A 22,301-nucleotide genomic window follows, 5' to 3' on the forward strand; every position below is an offset into this window, starting at 1 on the left:
GTATGCATATCAAATCCATATGTTCATAGATGGATGTGCCCATAGTCATATTCTCAAGAAATATTTAACTGTGCTTCATGGAGTATACATCACTTCTAATCAAGGGTTTTTCAGGAATTTTACATTGATGGCTTATTCTCATCTATACTGTTTGCCAGAGGCACTGCACCTGCAAATTTAGAGAACAGATCTGGAAGCAGACAGCTCCATATAATGCACAGTGGCCATGCTAGGTTACTGCATTTCATCTCCTATTACAAAAAAAAAAGTCCAGAAGACTGCTTTAACTCTAACTCTATTTCCAGAGAACCCATACCATGGAGTCAACTAAAAAGTATAAACTACATCCATACAGTGTTTTAAAGGGGTTATTGAGGCATCAGTTTTTACTGTTTAATTTTATGCTCTCTTACAGTATATGTAAAAATACCATATGTATGATATGTAAAGTGCTGCATGACACTTTAAGCCAAAGCCAATGTTCCATCAGGTACATTGATTTATGTTTTTTAAATAAATAGACCGGCACAGGGATGCCGCAGTCCCTTTTTTTGAACAGCGGCCTGATTCCTGTGTACGGCAGTCAAGCGGTGCTGAGGTTAAAAAAAAAAAAAAAAAAAGGACTGCGGCACTGGCGACTGTCTATTCATGTAAAAAACCTAAAGTAATGTACCCGATGGTACATTCACTTTAGCATTTGGGGACATGATGTAATTTCAATGCTGCAGCGGAGTCCCTGCCCAGCTATTATTTGACTGCTTACACAGGGGAGCAGAGGCAGGGTGTCCATGATACCAATGCCAAGTAAGGAGGGTATAGGTAATAACATAATAATAAAAGAAAGTCTGTATACCCCTCTTAAATCTAAACAGCTAAAAAAATAAACTTCAACCCATAAACAACTAAATTTCCATTATTTCCAAGTTAATTATTGATTATTCAACATTGTAACATAAATAGAAACAAGTAATAGGCTATAGACGTTGACTTGATGTATATTACAAACACAAAAATAATAAACACTAAATATTTGTTTATGTTAACATATTCTGAGGAACAAAGAGCCTTAAGAAAAGAACATGGAAGAATAGTTTGCAAAAAAAGTTCTGTGGTTGTTCTGAACAGTACCTAGGTGCTTATCCTGGTGTCTCTAGACAGTTCTGTGACATGCGCTGAAGATGAATCCAATTTACAGGGTGCACTCACTGAACCTATGAATGTGTCAGAAAAAGAAGCATTTGCCTCCAAGAAATTTGTTATATTTATCTAATAAATGTCACAGTTGTCTCGAGAAAAACAGGAATATTTTCTAAACACGGTTAAAGAAACTTACAATGTAAACAAGAACAATCAGGCAAAAGAAAGCAAGTGCTGGGGACACGGTGGGTGACCTGTCCACAGCGTAAACCTCACCCACCAGTCTCCGGTGAAGAACATAAAAATATTATAGTCATCTAAATAGATTCTGATCAAATCATATTTGTATTTATGTATCAAGTACTAAGGACTGTGGTCTCTACTCGTACCATGAAAAGTCACCAACACCTTGGACCGGTGGTACACAACTTGTGGACTCCCAAGTACTCCTTGCAACAGTGTTTAAGTGAATGGGAATGAGATACAATATCAGGCACATTCATTGCAAAATGACATGGTTATTATCTAGCATATGGCTCTTAACTAGCATTTTATTCCGTGGATACATTTGTAAAATATAGCATTATCAAAGAAAAGTTATAATTTCTCAACTTGTCAAGCGGCGGTCTGTTAGATCAGTGTTCACTTACACAGCACAATGACCGTGCAGCAAGGGCTGCACAGGCATCTTTAGCAATGTCTGCGCTGGCTTTGCTTTAACATAGAAAAAAATAAAAAAGTATATACCTACCGTACCTGTCCACTCTTCCCAGTGTCCTCCTGCCTGTTTTCTGCTTACCGCAGCCACCGTTAAAGCTTCTGAACCGATCTGTGGAGTGACACGTCAAAACAGGGCAGTGCCGCAGCTAGCGATTGGCTGAGCAAGCTGTCACTTCTGAGTCTGCTTGTAAAGCTTCAGGGGTGGCTGTGGTGAGTGGGGAACACAGGGAAAAGGCAGCAGGACATCGGCGGAGCCTGGACAGGTAAGTATGTTTATTATTTTCTCTATACTGTTGGCCGCGCATCACATACATGTAGCGGGGCGTCAGGCAATGATTTTTAACTAGATGGCCGATGATTCTGGTCAACTAGATGGCTTTTTACACCTAAAAAAAACATAACTACTTGCAGCTTAGTCCCATTTACTTATGTTACAATACCAGACCTTTGACAGATGTGGTGCTTTGTAAAAGGTTTTCTAATCCTAGTACAACAGCGTTAACCGTTCTTTTTAATTTTATAAGTGAGTGTTAGAACAACACTCAGTACCATAAGGAGTAATAATTAACAAAAAAAAACATAAAATCCTAGATAGACAAGATTCTAGATTTGACAAGAAAAAGGGCTACATTAAATACTGTTCCTTCCACAATGCTAGAAAACCTCTGCACCATGCTTAGAGATGACTAGCAAAAAAGCATAATAATTACAAAAACACCCAAGAATATTTTTGCAAAAACACAGATAAATTGTGTTACAAAAAGCATAGGATGAGCATGCCAACATTACAGGCTTGTACCTCTTAAAATCACATTTATATCTTTTCTGAAAAATGAAGATTAGGACACCCATTATTCCAATTCTGAACCTGCTCGATACCTTTATTTGAAACAACTATTATAAATAGCACCAGTATTCCCAGGTGGCAAACAGTTATCAAGTAAATAGGCTGTCATTGCATGAAAATAATTAACAGTCGCTCGCAAGCCATGTTCTCTTAGGTATTTCCTTGTCTGCATCCAGCAGCAATTTAGTGAGCTTATTCCTACCGTTTCCAGAGCGTGCTTCACAATCTTATCTTACAATATCATTTAGTCTAATTAATTTTTTTGTATCCCAAACAATTGTCCTGTTGATGAATACCACAGCTAGTGTTTAATTTTAAGGAAACGTCTTAGAAGCAAAAGAGGTCTTGTACGTCTACTGTCTCAAAGGTGTCCAATGACGCATGTATTCTGTGTGTTTGATGGCCGTCAACGCATGCAAGCTTTCATCATTTCAGTAATACAATGAAGATGTGGTGGGACCATGTGGATTAAAGACATCTCAGATCATACTTGACAATTTACAGGGACAAATCCATTCTAAATCAAGTGATTCACCCAGGAGATGGACAAATATAAAACCCTCATACAATAGGAACACTTAAATAGTGTTAAAAATAATATAATACCCAGATTGTTCTTGAATAGTGCCTACTTAGTCACTTAGCCCACAACAAGATGCATAGTGACTAGAGATGAGCGCAACTGGAGCATGCTCAAGTCAGATCGTTCTGCATTTGAATATCAGTGGCTGAGTCAAGGAAAAAACATGGATACAGCCTATAGAGCCTATCTTTTTTTTTTTTTTTTTTTAAATGTTCGGGTTCGAGTCCATCTGAACCCGAACGTTCGGTATTTGATTAGCGGGGGCTGCTGAACTTGGATAAAGCACTAAGGTTGTCTGGAAAACATGGATACCGCCAATGACTATATCCATGTTTTCCACATTATCCAACTTCAGCAGCCACCACTAATCAAATGCCAAACGATCGGGTTCGGATGGACTTGAGCATGCTCCAGGTTCGCTCATCTCTAGTTTTCATCTAATACCGTTTCTAGTGATTAGTGAATTTACAGAAAGTTTGTGTTTGCAAAACCCTGAATGCTCATCCCTACTCATAATATTAAAATTTAAGCAAGAAAAAGCAGGGGATAAAAGATTCTGATATACCGTTCTAATCCCAGATTCACATGTACCGGATCCGCAGCGGATTTCATGCTGCGAATTCGCAGTGAAATCCGTTGCAGATCCCTTGCCTGTTAGTTTCTATGAGAATCCATACTCGCAGTGGGATAGTCATCCCACTGCGAGTATCTGACAGCCCCCTTAACCCACTGCCAGACAGAGCATACATTACCTGCTCCATGCTCTGGCTTGCTTCGGGGGTTCCTGGTTGGACGCCCCGTTCAGCCAATCAGTGCACTGCCCCGCCGCAGCCAATGATTGGCTAAGCGGGACATCCAAACGCCGGAGCGCGGAGCAGGTAAAGTATGCTCCAGCAGGTGGGGGGTTAAGGGGGCTGTCACTTACATACTTGCAGTGGGATTGGATTCTCATAGAAACTAACAGGCAGAGGATCCGAAGGGGATTCCTTATGTGTGAATCTGCTCTAAAAAAAATACAAGTACAAAGAAACTGATGCAGTCAATAGTTGTAACGGCTATAAAGTACCATAGACTAGTGCCCAAGGATAGCAAACTGTTTATAACATAAAGTGGTGTTAACTGCCCTCAGCTCAGCTTTCCTTTTACCAGACCTGAAAGATAAGCAGTGATTGGTTGCAGTTTACACCAGTTTTAGGTTTAAACAGTTTGATAACTCTGTGCCTATGTCCCAAAGATTAAAAAGGGCTCTTTATAGGCGGAGTGGTTGTATGTTAATAGGCCCCATCAAGGTCACTTTTAGTGATAAAGGTAGCAATGAGTGCTTGGTGGCTTAGACATTTGCAGAACATTTAGGGGGTGGAAATGGGGAAGAATGTAAGGAGGAGGAAAATGGATCTAAACCAACACCAAGATGTAAATCCTATGGAACAACATCTCTGGCAGGTAAATGGAATGCCCACCAGGTATTAAGCAGGTCATTATCCATAAGGGTCTACTGTAAAGAAAAAAAAAAAAATCCTACATAAGTGGTATTTTGAAAGAAGTTATACATTCTTGGATTAAGGATGTGGTCAAACGGTTTTTTTTTTTCAGAGAACTGCAGTTTTTCAGCCAAAACCAGAAGTGGATACAGAAGGAGGTAAAAGTAGGAGGCTGGGTTCACTTGTCCATAAATTCTGTCCGCAACGGCAGACGAATGCGTTTGTACAGGCCAGTTCACATGCCCGTAGGTGCTACAGGTCTGTGTCGGGGCCTTGATTTTTTGAATGTATACTTTCAGGGTGGAATGATCTTCGTATTCTTCTCATATGACATACTGTTTATTAGTAGCACAGCTAAAGTATTGCTTATACATCTATTCACCATAAGAATTTTTTAGATTTGTATGACAATCATACCATGTACGATTTTGTTTTAAAAAACTGTAGCTGAAGAGGGACATTTCCTAGTATACAATTGCTTTGGCATCACCTCTGGCAATTTGATATTTCAATCACAATTTATTTCCTTACGCAACACAACAGGGAGACTAATACAGAAGCTAGTAGAGATCACAAACAAACCAGCGATTATTCTCTTGTTTATGACTATGGAAAATGACCACGTCTCTAGAGCATATGAATGTAATAAGACGAGGGGAGCAGGTGACCAGCAGATGCTCTCCATAGTTATGGTATTACATCTAGTAGAAAAGATATAAAACTTGCCACATCTTCAACCAACATATACCATGAATATGTTACGAATACAAACCATCAGCTTAAATGGACATAATAGTTTGCCCCATGCCAGTTAATATATGCGCCAAGGTCACATAGGGTCTAGACTTTATAATTTTTATTACAATTAAAGGAATAAAGCAGAAAGTAAATGTATTTATATTTAGTACAAGGTTTTGCCCATTGGGAGTACGTTTGCATGGTTTACCCAATTCTTTCCCACTACTACATAACGGACCAAAAAGTCCCAGTAAGATCCACATCTTTACTTTCAGCTGAGGACGTAACTCTGAAATTCTTACATCTTCAAAATTTATCCATTTATTAGTACCAGGGAGGTAAGGAAGGTTTCCTTTGTGTGTTCATTGCGTATGAGAGCAACCAGATGTTTTTACCATCTGCAGCCTTTGTGAGAGGAGTTGGTGGTCTCCATCCAGTTTTCATTGGACAGGTGTGCACATAACAAAATCACCACCATAATGTGTACACAGTTTGGCAGTCAGCAGAGATGACAAAAAATGAGATCTGTGGGGAAATGAAACAGCTCCCTCACCAACAGAACGGCAGAATTCAGCATATATTCTACAATACACATCCAATAAACTTTAATCATCGCCTTCACTCACTGTCTTACAAATCGTTTGGGGGTAAATAGAACTCTGCATTTCCTTTTCTTAGTCTTGTAATTTAGGAAAAAGTGTAATCATATGAGAATACCACCTCAATTTGTCTTCTGGTTTGTCAAACAGATGAAAACACTGAGGCCCATGAGCTCTCACACCCTCTTTAATAGAGATGAGAAAATTTACAGTAGGAAAAAATATTTTTTTTTCAACTTTTTTCAGCTGCCAATACTATTGTGCACTAGATCTAGGAGGGATAACATAGTAAGAAGAAGACATGATCCCAGGGTGAAGAACCTTCTCAATGACCATTAAAACTAGGTAAGAGCCATGTCTTTTAGCTATACATTGTATACCCCTCTTTAATATTCAGTGTTAGCGCCATCTGCTAAATAAGTAGAACATATATCTGTATCTGGGAAAAACTGGAAAGCAGTTCCAGACTAAGATCCTTCTTTGCATTTTAGGACAATTTGGCTTGTCAAGTGACATGCAATGGTTGTCAATGGCAAACAACAAGTACAGGGCATCTACAAGTGTTGACAGATATGATTAAAACTAATAGAATCAATATATCATGTGGGGCAGCAATCATCTTGTTTGTCTTCGTCAATAGTGCCATACTTTGTCTAAAGCAGGCCATCCTCCAACAGAGAACTATCAAACATTACCCCCACTCTTAGCGACTGATTTTCTTTTGATAATATATCCCTATAGAAGATATGCAGTGGGCAGTCTGATCTACCTCCCATACAGCTGTAAACCAAGTTGGGACTCACAGTCTGACACACACCCGGAGGTGCTCAGCCCAGAGGTATAGAGCAAATACAATTCCATAGAAGTACAGCAGTAGCACTCATCGGTAAGTAAAAGGATGCTTTATGTTAAGGTAGCTACAGATACAAGTGCATCTCAACAGATAGTGCTACGTCCGTTTCACTCCCCTGCACTTAATCCAATTCACAAGCTAACATGTTAGATTGTGAGTCGGATAAAGAGCAGGAACTTGAAATGGACGTAGCTCTATCTATTGGAATGTACTTGTATGTCTATCCGTGCCTGACCAGAAATAAAGCATCTTTTTAATAAACGGTCAGGCACGGATAGACATACACGTACATTCCAATAGACAAAGCCATGTCAGTTTCACATTCCTGCACTTCATCCGGCTCCAGATCTAACTTGTTAGTTTATGAACCGGATTAGGTGCAGGGGAGCGAAACAGACATAGCTTTATTTATTGGGATGCACTTGTCTGTCTACCTGTGCCTGACCTAACATAAAGCATTCTTTTAATTACCGGTGAGTGCCGCTGCTGTAGAATTGGATTTGATATTTGACAGTCCTTGACTAATTTTTGCTAAGCTGTTTTTTATAGCCCCTAATTCATCTACAGTTAGGGGGCATTCACACTGTGCACAGATGTGTTATGGACCAGAATCACAGAGCTTTCAGCATCATGATACATTATGATGCTGGGGGATCAAAGCATTTTAAATCTTCGTGCTACAGTACTGACACAACTGCTCACCTGTGTCAGTACAGTAGCGTGAATATTTAAGCGGATTCGGTGCTCCTGGCATCATAATGCATCATGATACCAGGAGCTCAGCATTCCATAACTCAGCACTTTGTCCATATATATACGAGCCATGCACAGAGAATGTGAATGCCCCCTTAGACTGGCTGTATACTTTGAATTCAGCGTAATCCGGCAGTTTTGACTCCCCCCCCCAAGGGTACACATCATGGAAGAGATGGATTGGGCATGCCGGATTTCAACTGTCTAGACCTTTTGCTCTTGAGAAGGGTTAAAGGACAACTCTGGCGGAAAAATTTTTTGGCTTATTTAACACACATTACAAAGTTATATAACTTTGTAATGTGGTTAAATACCCGGTCTGGCCCCCTTCCCCCACTTTCCGACCCCCGACCCCCCACCCCGGAAGTTAAAGAATGTATACATTACCTATTACGGTCGTCACGGTCCTCTTCTCTGGTGTCGGGTGACGTCAGAGCTGGGGGGCGGTCCGGGTCTTCTTCCTCTTCGGCGTCTTCATTGAGAGTGAATGGGAGAGAAAAGGCTGCTGGTGCACATGCGCACCAGCAGCCTTTTCATTGGCTGGAGCGCATCACATGGCTTCCAGCTTGCTCAGCCCTGATTGGCTGAGCTTGCTGGAAGCCATGTGATGCGCTCCAGCCAATGAAAAGGCTGCCGGTGCGCAAGCGCACTGGCAGCCTTTTCTCTCTCATGGACCCGGAAGCAAGAGACATCGCTGGACGGCGGACGCAGGTGACGGTGAGGCGGACGGCGGGCGAATGGAGTGGCGATCGTCACCGGAGGGATGGTGAGTATGGTGTCTGTGTGTGCCTGTGTTTTTTTTTTGGGGGGGGGGTCCCCCCGGAGTTGTCCTTTAAACATCCACATATATAAGATGAAGAGAAGAGAGCCATCATCCAAATAATCCTACAGCTGCCAGCTCTAGGAAATGTATGGCCAGCTTTAGTCTCCAGGAACAAGCATAACTAATATTTAATCACATAAGAATCAATGACTGCTAAATATATGACTGATCGAATGCCTGTTTTAATGATAAAAGTGAGATTTTTTTTCCTTCTTAAAGATATACTGCAAAAGGATGCAACTATACACGTTGACAGATGGTTAAACTGATCCATCAAAAAAAGTTATAACATAACATAGCTATACGTGCATAACAAGTCATTAGTTTCAGATGATTTTCCTCAGATGTATGTTGCCAACTGTATGTGAGGATATAATGGTATGAATTGTGTCTAATAGCACTGAAAAGTAATGGGTACAATATGCTGTAGGCGTAACTAATCATTCTGCTGATTGCCCCCCCCTACTTTTACATTATATACATTGAGGATCAGTATAAAAAGCATTATTGAAATGATAATAGCAATGCAAACTTGTATGCATTCATTCCACGCCATATGTACAAAAGATGAGCACTAAGTATTGCTGTCATCAATGGATCCAGAAGCAGAAACTTACTATGTGACCTGGTGGTAGAAAAGCTCAGAGTAATGTCTAGAATCATAACTGGTGATAAGCAATAACTATAGCATTACCGAGGCTCAGCGCAGGGATATGAAACCAGCTTATCGTAAAATGTAAGTTACATGCAATCGCCTTAAGAACTGCAGGTAAACGTGGCCGTTTTTATTGGACCTGGATATATTTTTGTTGTAAATCTGTAAAGTGGAAGCACAGGGGGGAAATGTGGAGAAATGCCTAGTAAATGAAAGGTCAGGGTTGTGATTTTAGTCAGCTTCCCATGGCAAAGAAAAAGAAACTTTATGACTGAAGTTTATTGCTCAGATTAGCAGAGTTTTGAGAGCGCTGAAGGAGAAAATAATTTAGCTGTGGAATATGCATCCTGTGGTCAATTACACTTAACTCCAACCACAGCCACATTAGTCAAACACACGTTCTCCACCGGCTCAGCCTAACAACTGGAAATCAATCAATTTACCAGGGTGGGGTGGGGGGGGGAGGGAATATTAATAGTCGCTTCATCCGGTTCTAACAGGAAGGTTAGTGTGGAAATGTGTTTTTTATTTGCTAAACATATATTTTTATTGCTTTTCATTTCAGCAAACTAGGTTCAAATAATGATTCAATGATCCCTTTTTAGCTTCGCATCCTAAAAAGCAGAGGTGATAAAGCAGGCCGTTTATTCAAGGCTCAATAACGGTGTCGGGGCTCAGTTTCACTGATAAACTCTTCGTACCTGATCGGCTACGAGCATTATTTTGCCCTGTGTTTTTTTTCCCATACGTCTTTTATGATCCATGACTAGTTATGCTGAATATACTTGTATTATACTTAATCCCTATGCTGCCTTAGGGTCTCACAGCACACTGCACTTTATGTGTTAAAGATATTTTTTTTTTCTCTTTAAACATTACTTATTTTACAGATGGTGCAAAGCCGAGCGGCTAAAATAGAAAAAAAATATATAAAAGTATGAACTAAAAAAAAAATAACTGCAGAGAGAAAGGCGAGATGGGCAATCAGACGGTATGGAAGGAACAGGTGCAGGTATATGATGTACATTGTATCTGGGGAAGCATCAGCTCGTGGGGGGTAATGCACTAAACAGCAAAGGTGGAATTAGGCCTTTTGTAAGTGGCTCTCCCAGGTGCATTGAAATGCTGGTGGTATAGATCATTAATCCGCTGTAATTTTGGTTCATTGAATGAATGGCTGAATGGTGCGGCTGTGAAAATATAATTATATTTTGCTTAAGCATATAGCCAGGCCCTGAGATCATTTTGCACTTGCTGCTCATTATAACTGGGTGTCTGTGCTTTGTGCTGGCTTTCTTTTGTCAAGATTAACAGACGAGCACAGTGTGAAGATGTGGTGAAGTAGTTCAGATGCTTTCAATAGAAGGACTGAAATCTTCTCTATCAGAGGGAGGAGAGCTTCTCTTCAGTCTGGGAGAAGAGACAAATAGTTATGTCAAACAACGAAACCATATAGTGCCAGACAAATTGCCCATGGAGTTGGCCACATATATTAATCCTAAATGCTCGAGGATTAAGTGAGATAACCCACATACGGTGCTCGACATATAAAACTGCAGAAAACGCAAGGTACACTAAAATAATGACACGCTTTGCATAGAGCGGAGTTCTGGAGTATTGCTTCTAATTGGTGAGTTCATTAAGAAGTGTGTATTATAAAAGATGGATAAGACGGTATGCTAGGGACAAGATAAAGTGAATGTAGAAATGAATACATATCGCGTACGGCTTTGCAGAATGTATCTGCACAATAGACAATCAAAAAAATGACAAACATTGTATTTAAAAAAAAAAAAAAAAAAAAACTTACCGAAAAAATGTAAATAGTATTGATGCAAAATACAATAAATGGTTACATGTCTCAGGAGCTTGTGTGTGCAATATATCTTACTTTACTTCAAACCTAATGATTTCAGCCAAATTAGCTGATGTATGGAGATGTCTGTACCTTTGGGTAGTGAACCTCTTGGTGTGAGACTGTTGATGTACTTAAAGACATTTTGTCCAGTTGACAGACATTGAGAAGGGTCACATCATTGGACTGATAGAAGGAGGAAGGTAATTCCAACAAAGTGCCTGCCATCAAGGCTATTCTGTCAATACACTCATGGTAAACAGGCTGTGGATGGACCAGTAAGACCACCGGTAAAAAGGATCACTTAATTCTTCAACAAGCCCAGCAGATCCCAGAGTTCCTTTTGCCCATCCAGACTCAGGTGGCACATTCTTTACACATCTGTCTCTGTTCAGACTATTTTCTGTTGCTTAGAAAGAAATTTGGTGTTATGGTACTAGGTGTCCTGCCATTGAGAGCCCACACCAGTTTCCTTTTACTAAAGGAATGTCTTGAATGAGAAACCTGGACTGCCATGTCTAGAACTGCATTGCCTTCACCAATAAATCCAGGTTTTGTTTCGAATCAAACAATGGTTAGGTTGGAGTATGGGGGCATTGGCTAGTACTTGTATTCTGCCTTTGTTATGGAGCAAAACACTACCCCAACTACCCCACATATAACAGTCAGTCATCTCTAGAACTGATATCAGGGACACTCAGCAATATGCACAGGACATCCTGCTCTCTCATGTGTTGCCTCTCATGGGAGGGCTTTCACCGGGAATGTCCCAAATTGCGACACTTCTTTGGTCAGTCCAGTCAGATGCTTTAATGCCAAATGATACGCAGCAAACTCGCAGCAAACTCGCAGCAAAATCGCAGCAGATTAGATCTAAATAACTGAACACAGCATCAAATCTGTACCAACAAATCTGCTGCGTATTTGTTGCATATCTGCTGCATATACGGTGTGTGGGTTTATACCCTTAAGGGGTTATCCGGAGAGCAGATAAGGTCCTACCACTTCTTCTCTCTGGTGCTCTTCTTCCTACTTCTGCCTGTGTGTGCTAATAACGTCTGCAGATGAGAGGGGAGCAGGAGCAAGTTGGGGCAATGACCAATAGCTACCCGAAGTTATGGCGACATTGGCCAGCTATTGGAAATGTGGGCAGAAGTTATCAGCAAAGACAAGCAGGGGAGGGAGGGAAGCACAGGACAGCAGAAGAGGTAGGACCTTTTCTGCTCTCCAGATAGCTCCTTTAATGATGAGCCAGATTCAGCAATCTCTGAGCATGCAAGAGTATACAATACAGAATTTGCATGCTGACAGTACGTATGTTGGATTTCAAAGTACCTGAACCTTACCTTCCACAAGAGAGAACCCACTGCCAAAAGTGTTTGGCAGTGATTATTTTCTCTCTCCACTGAGAACACTGCACACTTGCCCATGTATTTATGGTACAGTCAGGAAAGATAAGGGTCTTTTAAATATCATTTAGTATCCTTGTGCCCCCGATTGCTGATGCTGCCACGTCCACCTGACTATTCAGGGAAAAGGGCATCTGAGCCTATAAAATATTATAAAAACTTTGTTTTAAATGACCGCAGGATATCTTTGAAAAGTATTTTTTTTTATTTATGTCAAGTATTTAAAATCTTGTGGAAAGGTAAAAACCTGTAATTCTTTTTATTCTATAGCCTCCACAGTTTGATTTCCTCTCTACACTTGTACATAGTCACATAACTTAAATCTGCAGATTTACTGGTATGTGCTCTCCTCTCTATCTACAGCCTGTGTGAACTATTTGCTACACTTTGAGCTGTTGCATAACTGTCCTTCCTTTCCAACAACATTGCCGTGTCTGGCAGCCTCTACACAGCCAACAGTGATTGCTAGTACCACTAACTGTACTACAACCAGTAGCAGAGCCAGCAGTGACGGCCATCACTGCTCCCTCTGCAGAGGCTGACAGACACAGCGATCATATCAGGCAGCCTTCCCTAGTGGGATCTCTGCTCTCTATAGGGGGATCATGAACTGCAGGGCTTAAATAGTCATTCATTTACCGGCACAAACACTTATAGCAGCAGATGGGCCTGTGTCGCCCCTTACTGCTGCCAGTCAACACAAGTATATATAGAAAAAAATTTAAAAAAATAGTCTTTGGGGTACCTCTTTAAATATGGCCGGGTTGACTTAAAAAAAAAAAAATGTGCACTCATCTGCCATGATCCTCTGCTGCCACTACCCCAACTATGTCTGGTTCCACCTGCTAAGCACTTCCTGGTGTTTGTCTCGATACAAGAAAGTTCCCACTTACAAAATCATTGCCTAGGGTGGGACACTGCTACAGCCAGTGACTGGCAGAGCGGCCACTTCCTTGTGTTGAGATGTGCCCAGGAAGTGGTGAGCAGCAGTGGCGTAGCCACCGTGGTCGCGGGGGTCGCCGCCGCGACCGGGCCCGCCACAAAGGGGGGCCCGCGGGGCCCTCAGGGCCCTCCCTTTCAATCACTCTTGTGACCGCAAGCATTGTTTTGCTTGCGGTCACAAGAGTCCGACTCTGTCTTCCCCCGGCTGCTGCGCAGCTGCCGGGGATGTCGCGTCTTATCCCCGGCAGCGCACGCATCCCAGAGCTCCCTGCGTGCCTTGGGCCCTGACTTCCGGTTCCGGCGCGCAGGGAGCTCTGGGATGCGCGCGCTGCCGGGGATAAGACGCGACATCCCCGGCAGCTGCGCAGCAGCCGGGGACAGACCGAAGGAGTGAGGATCAACGTGGGAGCGCGTTGTCAGGTGAGTAAAGTTTTGTTTTTTTATCAGCCTGTACGGGTGGGGGGGAAAGAGGGGGGCATCTATGAGGGTGGGGGGAAAGAGGGGGCAATCTATGAGGGTGGGGGGAAAGGGAACCATCTATGAGGGTGGGGGGGAAAGAGGGGGCCATCTATGAGGGTGGGGGGAAAGAGGGGGCCATCTATGAGGGTGGGGGGAAAGAGGGGGCCATCTATGAGGGTGGGGGGGAAAGAGGGGCCATCTATGAGGGTGGGGGGGAAAGAGGGGCCATCTATGAGGGTGGGGGGGAAAGAGGGGCCATCTATGAGGGTGGGGGGAAAGGGGACCATCTATAAGGGAGGAGGGGGGGGGTGAAGGGGACCATCTATAAGGGAGGAGGGGGGGGTGAAGGGGACCATCTATAAAGGGAGGAGGGGGGGGGGTGAAGGGGACCATCTATAAGGGAGGAGGGGGGGGTGAAGGGGACCATCTATAAGGGAGGAGGGGGGGTGAAGGGGACCATCTATAAGGGAGGGGGTGAAGGGGACCATCTATAAGGGAGGGGGGGAGATGGGGCCATCTATAAGGGAGGGTGGGGGGAGAGGGGGCCATCTATAAGGGAGGGTGGGGGGAAGGGGGCCATCCATAAGGGAGGGTGAGGAGAGAGGGGGCCATCTATAAGGGAGGGGGTAAAGGGGGCCATCTTTATGGAGGGGGGAGAGGAGGCCATCTATAAGGGAGGGTGGGGGGAAAGGGGGCCATCTATAAGGAGGGCAACATGGGGGGAGAGGGGCCATCTATTTGGGGGGGGGCAACATAGGGGGAGAGGGAATACACAGAGGGGGGCATATATTATTAGGGGGTCACATAGAGTCAGGGCTACCCACTAAAGGAGTGTGTAAAGGGGACAATACAGATGTGCAGTGTGTATATAGATGAGGATGGTGCCAGAGTGAGGAGACTAATATGTCTGTCTGGCAGATTCTGTGGATTCGTGGCTCGGAGAAGTTCTCATAACGGCCCAGGGCAAATGGAAAAAGAAGATGAAAAGGGAAGAACTCCGATCAGAGAAGACGTCCCCCTGTGAGTCACCTGATATATCTGCACTGTAATGTATATGGTGTATAGAACCTGTGTAGAGCTGGGGCCACCTCTATCTGACTGGATGAGGTGATTTAGTGTACTGGATTTGGTCAGTAACAATATGGTGGTGATGATAGTGGTTGTGGTGTGGCAGTAATGTTTCCTTCCTATATACTGGTATTACTGGTAATATTGGTCTCAGTATACAGGATTTGGTCGGTAACAGTATGGCAGTAATATGTACGGTGATAATACTTTCTCTTCCAATATGCTGGTGTTAGTGGTAATATCTGTCTTGGTGTGTGTGTGTATATATATATATATATATATATATATATATATATATATATATATATATATATATATATATACACACACACACCAATAGCATCACTTGGTCGTGAAAGGAGGGGGGGGGCCCAAGTTGGCCTCTTGCACCAGGGCCCAGGAGACATTAGCTACGCCCCTGGTGAGCAGCATAGCCTGGCCACATTTGAACTGAAAAAGAAACTCTCAGACACCCTCTTTAATGGGATAGCTGCCATTGTTGAGATCAAAACCTCAAGAAATCAATCTGATCGCAGCCTTGCCCCAAATACAAAGATACAGATAAACTATTTCACAGATGCATATTTAAAGGCATGTTCTATTTACAGCAATAAATGTTGTTTTAATATAATGTAACAAGAAAGAAAAAAGTGATGGCACTGCCTGGCTCTCCACTAAATGGGTGACCGCAGTTTCGCGGCTTAGTGCCGCGTTGACGAGGGTTCGTCAAAGCGGCACTAAGCCGCGAAACTGCGGTCACCCACCTTGTCTCCCCTGCTCCCCCTGCGCACAGCAATAAAAGCCGGATGGTCTGAATACACTGCTGTTGAGTGCCTCCATTTATCCTTTATTCATTGTTCAATATAATGTGTATCCATCACTTGACCAGAACACTGGACGAAAACTATAAAAGGTTCCTATACAATGGCTACAAATGGAGAAGAACCCAAACAGCAAAAATATCTAAAAATGTTACCTTTCATTATATAAAGAATAACATTTATTTTCTGAAACAAAAATACCCCTTTAAAAAAAAAAGAAAAAACGGAATGCTTCATTAGTTAAGGTCACGCAGTTATGATTTTCATGCTACATACAAGTATGCAGAGATTATATAAAGACCTTTTTTTTTTAATGAAACCTTTATGTCAGGAGGTCATTTTTTTTTACATGTTTTAATAAGAATCACATAACAGGCCAAAATGAAGAGCATGAATGGATGGGTCACATGTAGTGTCACCATGTGCGTGCCCGCTGCAGTACTATAGCTCTTGGGGTGGAAGGTCTGCTACAATCCCATGGTGCTAGCATTACAAAGGTGCAAAGGTTTACAGGGCTACAGCAGGACAAAGCCAAGGCAGGGTATCCAGATAATATCATAGGTGAGGATGGTGTTTCACAATCTACCGTCCTCTTTTCTATTCTGTGAAACCATAAATATAAACTAGTAAAAAGTTACTTTCCAATAGAGTACAAGTATGTGTAGATGATTGATAATCCTCCATTGTATATTACATATACAATGCCCAATGAGTGACTTGTTAGCTAGAACCCCAGATGTAACATTAGTGTATTACACTCTTCTACCTCCCCTCTTTTGGTTCCTGAATAAATGTGCTGAAATAAACCGATGTGATATGTTTCAGACACATGGCAAGCACTGGGTGGCTGAACCTCAATAGGGTCAGAGGTGATACTTTTGTTACCAAGTCCAGATGTTGAACTTTTTCCATACCACCTTCCACAGCGCTAAAACATGATAAATTGTGAAATTCGCTACTTCAAAAGATTAGAAACAGTTATAGTTCTATGTCCACAACAGCAGTACAGGATATACATTTACTGCCTTTCTACAAAGAAAAAAAAAAACTGGCTAACAAACGTTATAATAAATGTAAAATAGCATAAAAGGTTAAAAGCAAATAATACTGTCGCAGATATCGAGCCATTTTTTCATTAACACCCCTAATTATTGAGAATTAATCATTGAAATTACAGGTTAACTACCCTATTAGTGGCTACGGGCTAACCTGCCGAGAATCCTGTTGCGGTATTTTGATCATAAAATGAATCACCTGATTAAAGTCAGTAGTTCCAATGTGTTTGTCAATGTAAGGCCATGGCAAATATAGATGAAAGCTGACAATTTATAGCCATTCACTTAACCTACATAAAACTTTCTGAGACAATGGGGCCTACATATCATGTGTCAGAAAGGCAATGTTTTGCAGTTAATTGGTGCAAGGTGTACACTGTGGCGGTCTGAGCCGGGATTTTAACCTTGATCTTTGTAAAAACAGGTCTGAATGCTCTTAATCCTTAGCATTCGGAAAAACTATGTGCACTGTACATGCATTCAGATGAGGACATGATTCCTTCATCAATAGTAATTTCATCAAGATCATAAAAGAGGGTCATATTCATGCAAATAAAGTCCTCATTTAAACGCATTTACTATCATTTATAGTTGTCCCCATTATTTAATGTACCCACATTATTACTTTGGAAAAGCTGTATACACAAAATGGTAGGAAATTGTTAATAAAGATTAGTACAGTGGCTTTATATTCTTTAATTTGCATACCAAGAAATTCAAAGCCCGATTTATAGAAAGCCATCTCAGCCAGTCAGCAGTGACCAATTGGCTTACCCTTAACACTTTGCGCTAATGATTGTCTTAGAAGGATCGTCAAAAGGGAGGAGCCTAAACTGCACAAAATAAAAAAAAATTTAAAATATTTATTTATACCATTTTCAAAATTTTGTTATTACACACAACAAAATACATTTTAAATGTGCCAATGTGTGAAAACGAGAAGAAATTTACGGTACAAGTTGAGCTTCACTGGAATAAAGAAATCCACTGGAGTTTAAAGGGTCACAGTCGTTATAACTTTCTAAATCTAAATCAACAGTTGATGTGATATAAAGCCTGCAATTTACATTCTTTTTTTTTTTTTTTTTTTTTAGTTATCATGGAGAACACGGCACTTCCTGTTTTCTGACTCTTTTTTCTCATAAATCAGGAAGCAGTCAGAAAACAGGAAGTCCTGTGAGAGAAGGCAGTCATGTGATTGATGGACACATTGAGTGTTTGAGAATTTCTGTGTTTTGGTCTTTTTTTTTTAACCAGCACAAGTCAGAAAATCTGCCTTCAGGAGACAGAACCTGGATTTCTGGTAAGTACAGCTTTGTTTTACAGCATGATAACAAAAAACAACAAAAAATAATGTATATTGCAAACTTGCTTCATTTCACATCTACTGTTGATTTAGATTTTGAAAGTTATAATGACAGCGACGCTTAAATTCTTCATTGCAACAGAGCACTGCTCTAAATTAGATTCTTTTGCTTACATACATCTTGACTGGTTTCAAGGCTGGCTCAAAGAGAAGCCAAGTCAGAATCCACAGAGGCATAACAGCGCCAGGTGAGCACCTGTCCACACACTGATATAGCGTAACAAAATGTTCAGGGTTTATGCTTTATGTAGCGCTTCATTTTCTCCAACATAAAAAGTGAGAATCTGGCTGCTCTGCCTGCCCCTAGCATGCACTGTGTATATAATAGTGCTAATACTAAGAGCTTTCTCCTCCCTTTCAGGTAATTCTACTTTCTAGTTTAAATGCAAGGAGAAGCAACTAAGCTAAGGGTCTGGACACTGAGACTCCCACAACTAGAAGGGGGGGGGATCGCGGCTTCATCCACTACTGCACAGCCTACAAATGATAGGAGAGGCTGCAACACTGACCAGTAGCTGTAGTAAGAAGCCTGCCCCATGGCAGCTCCCTGCACTACTGTGAATATAAGAAACACAGTCTGACCCTCATAGCAACAAACAAATGCATGACATGGGCACTGATGAACAGATACACCGGCTGCAAATAAAGAGCATGAACCCTATACTGTAAACCCTACACACCTATGCACATGTGTAGATGTATGCATACATATTTACAGTACTGTATGTATACACACATACATGTATTATCAACACAGGGCTCTCGTATCAGATAGCCCTGTCTGTGTATACTGGCAGTATATTGATGGAGACTGTAAATCCATAGAGATTAATAGAAGTCATTCACTATATACAGAATTATATTAAAAACTATATCCTTTACAGGGGCAGATTTAGAAGTAGGTGCAATAGGGACTATACATGCCATAAAATACTGTACTTTTATTTTTTTTAATCAACCATTATTCACACGATTAATGTAAGCGATAAGGCTTGGTATTATTTTTGCTTCTCTCTACCAGGTGCACTTCAGCTTTGGACACCGCTGTACTGGGTCCTGACACTATCCAGCGTCAGGACCCAGTGTGTGCAGCAGAACCCTAAACTAACCTCGTCTGGCATGATGTAGCATAATGTCGGGAGTGAGAAACTGAATTTCTGCGGCTTTGTCAATAGAGTGTCTCAGAGATTCAAACAATTTCCCCACTCCTGGCATGATATTGATACATCATGAACGGTGAAGAAGCACTCCATTACAGGCCTTTCCTGTCCGTAAGGTCTGCAAAATTTTGGAGATGTGAATGTGGCCTTAAAGTGCCACTGTTGTTATAACGTTCAAAGCCTAAATCAACAGTAGATGTGATATAAAGCAAGTTTGCAATTTACATTTATTATTTTTGTTGTTATCATGCTGTAAAACAAAGCTGAACTTACCAGGAATCCAGGTGCAGTCTCCTGAAGGCAGGGGGAGACTAAACACAGGAATTCCGGCCAGTACAGAGTCACAGCTCAATGTGTCCATAAATCACCTGACTGCCTTCTCTCTGTGAGCACAGATGACCTGGGATAACCAGGACTTGTTTTCTGTTTTCTGGGAGTTTTTTTTAGGGGGGAAAAAAAAAAAAAGGTCAGAAAACAGGAAGTGCCATGTTTTCCGTGATAACTAAAAAACAAATAATGAATGTAAAATTGCAAACTTGCTTTATATCACATCTACTGTTAATTTAGAGTTTGAAAGTTATAACAAGCATTTTGCATGACTCCCATTTACATTGATGGGAGGCACGCAAATGGTGGAGCATTATGTTACTCCAGGGGTTATGTAAACAGTGTAAAATGCAGGGCTTACTGTATATACAACTCCCACAGATGTTAATGGGAGTTAGAAAAACTAGAACAGCTGACTTGTCCGTTTTTGACTTCCTAGACATCTCTTTCGGCCAAACATGCTGGATATGGCCAGGAAGCCATATTTTTGCACATGGGGAAACAAAACATTATTTTGCCCTTGTCTGGATCTGACAGGCGTCTGGTCTAAATTCTGAATTTAAACATTTGTACAAAAGACATTTAAGAGGCAAACTCTGTTGTTGTCTGGAGAAGTACTGATATATGCTTCTTCACTTCTGTGGTTCTATGCTATTTTGCACAGTGGATTTTAGACATGTGTTATTATGAAGTCCAGCAAATACCCAGGATATACAAGAATCAGTGGTAAACAGTACTGGACAAAAGGAGAATGTTATTAGTACAGTCGAATTTTTGTTTCTTATGCTCTAGCACCTTTAGGCTATGTTCACACAACGTATATTTTCGTAAAATCACAGCCGTTGTACAATGGCCGTGATTATTACGAAAAAATATACGTTACCTCTCCGTCTATGGGATCCCGGACGGAGCATATACACATAGTATATCCCTAGTGGCGCCGTAAACAACTGACATGTCAGTTTTCTGCGGCCGCTATTCATTGAATAGCGGCCGCAGAAACCCATGTCAGTGCACACAGCGGTCGCTGCGGTCGCTCGCTCCATAGCGTGCAATTGAGATTTTAGTACCCTGCGGCCGAAAAGACCACTGCAGTTCCGGCCGAGATGATCTTTTCAGAGACTGTCTGTTCCGGTCTAATACATAGTCTGCACATAGCCTTAAAGTGTACTTGTCATAAAGAAAAAAATTTTCAGATGTCACAGGGACAAGTCAAAAGTTTTGGCTTTGGCTGTGGCCACACAGACTTATAATCAAACTGCCCAGATGGAGACTGCTGTAAGCCAGGGAGTGAAATGCATTACTGCACACTTCTCTTATATTGAACTTTTTTAAAAAATATCAGAATTTAAAAAATCCTGCTTTACTTGTTACAAACACGAATGTTACTGAGTTGGTCTCGGAAAGTCTTGAATCACGGTTTCATACAGTGGACAGGAAAGCGTATACTAACTCCTGGTAAAAACTGAAGGCACAAACCACTGTATGCCACAGCTGGCAAGAAATGCTTGCACCAATCTCATATTACTGGCATATTCTACTGATAGATAATTTGATATTATTTGTTTGGAAATCCTTCGTGAAAAGTGTTGGTACTATGATAAGATGCAAAAAGGGTGGTGGTGGGGCACTGTAAAATGAAGCAGATGACTTACTCTTATATACAATTGCATAGTCTCCTTTTCCTTCTGGGGGTTTCTGTATTTCTCATAAAAGTCTCTCCTTTTCTTGTTATCTTTTAGGATCCTTTCTTTCCGTTCTCTCTTCTCCGCAGGCTCATCAGAGCTGTCTGGAGACTGTTGCTGTGCCAGAGGTTTGCTTTTCTCCACTTCAATGTAGTTTTCGTTTGGATTGAGCACAATTACTGCATAGCCCTCCTGTGATAAAATGAGAACGTGGGTTACATAAGGTATATAATATCTGCCCACCACATCCCCGCCTAATGTATCAAACTATGAATCCAGTGTGAAAATTGCTCTATCCATATCTGGGTAAAAATACACGTTTGCGCATGTATACATGTGACTGCAGAAAAGAGCTTTCCATCTATTACATTACATAGACACACTTCTCAGTATGTCTATATGGATGATTATCATTTACTACACCCTAGGACACATTTACTATACTATGCTTAAGGTGAGATTTCTGTCTCAAATTGTGTCAAAAATTGGGTTTACACAATTTGCAACACATTTATTTTATGTTTCACACATAACTGGATGCCGGGAGCCACAGAAGCAGGCCAGAGATTGGACTGGTCATGTATTCACGGGACACCATGGGTTAAGGGGGGGGGGGGGGGGGGGGGGAGGGCAGGGTTTACATACTCAGTGGGACGAAATTTCCGCTGACAGTATGTAATCATATTGAAAGTGACAGTACGGGAATCGCAGCAGATTTCGCAGAGAAATCGCAGCGTGAAACCTGCTGCGATTCAGTGTGTAAAACTGGCTTTGGTATTATAGATTGTAACAAATTTAGACAGGATCTCATCAGGAACTTTTTTTTTTTTTTTTTGGGGGGGGGGGGGGGGGGAAGAGTTATGTATGCCCTAAACCTATTTGGGTACCCCCCCATGGCATTGAAAGTCTGTGCATTGACCTCATCACTAAATGTACGTCACCGGTGGTCACACAAGAAAGGACTT

General features: G+C 41.6%; 1 protein-coding gene across 2 annotated transcripts in view; it reads right to left on the bottom strand.

Moving 5' to 3' along the window:
* Nucleotides 1-22,301, bottom strand: part of ARB2A (ARB2 cotranscriptional regulator A) — a 356,477-nt gene that overhangs the window by 181,565 nt on the left and 152,611 nt on the right. For both annotated transcript variants that reach the window (XM_069962913.1, XM_069962914.1), the window contains one exon: nucleotides 21,307-21,528. In XM_069962913.1, the coding sequence (XP_069819014.1) occupies nucleotides 21,307-21,528 (222 nt within the window). The remainder of the gene's footprint in view (nucleotides 1-21,306; nucleotides 21,529-22,301) is intronic.

The sequence above is a fragment of the Dendropsophus ebraccatus genome, chromosome 3, assembly GCF_027789765.1.
Source record: "Dendropsophus ebraccatus isolate aDenEbr1 chromosome 3, aDenEbr1.pat, whole genome shotgun sequence".
Classification (NCBI taxonomy): domain Eukaryota; kingdom Metazoa; phylum Chordata; class Amphibia; order Anura; family Hylidae; genus Dendropsophus; species Dendropsophus ebraccatus.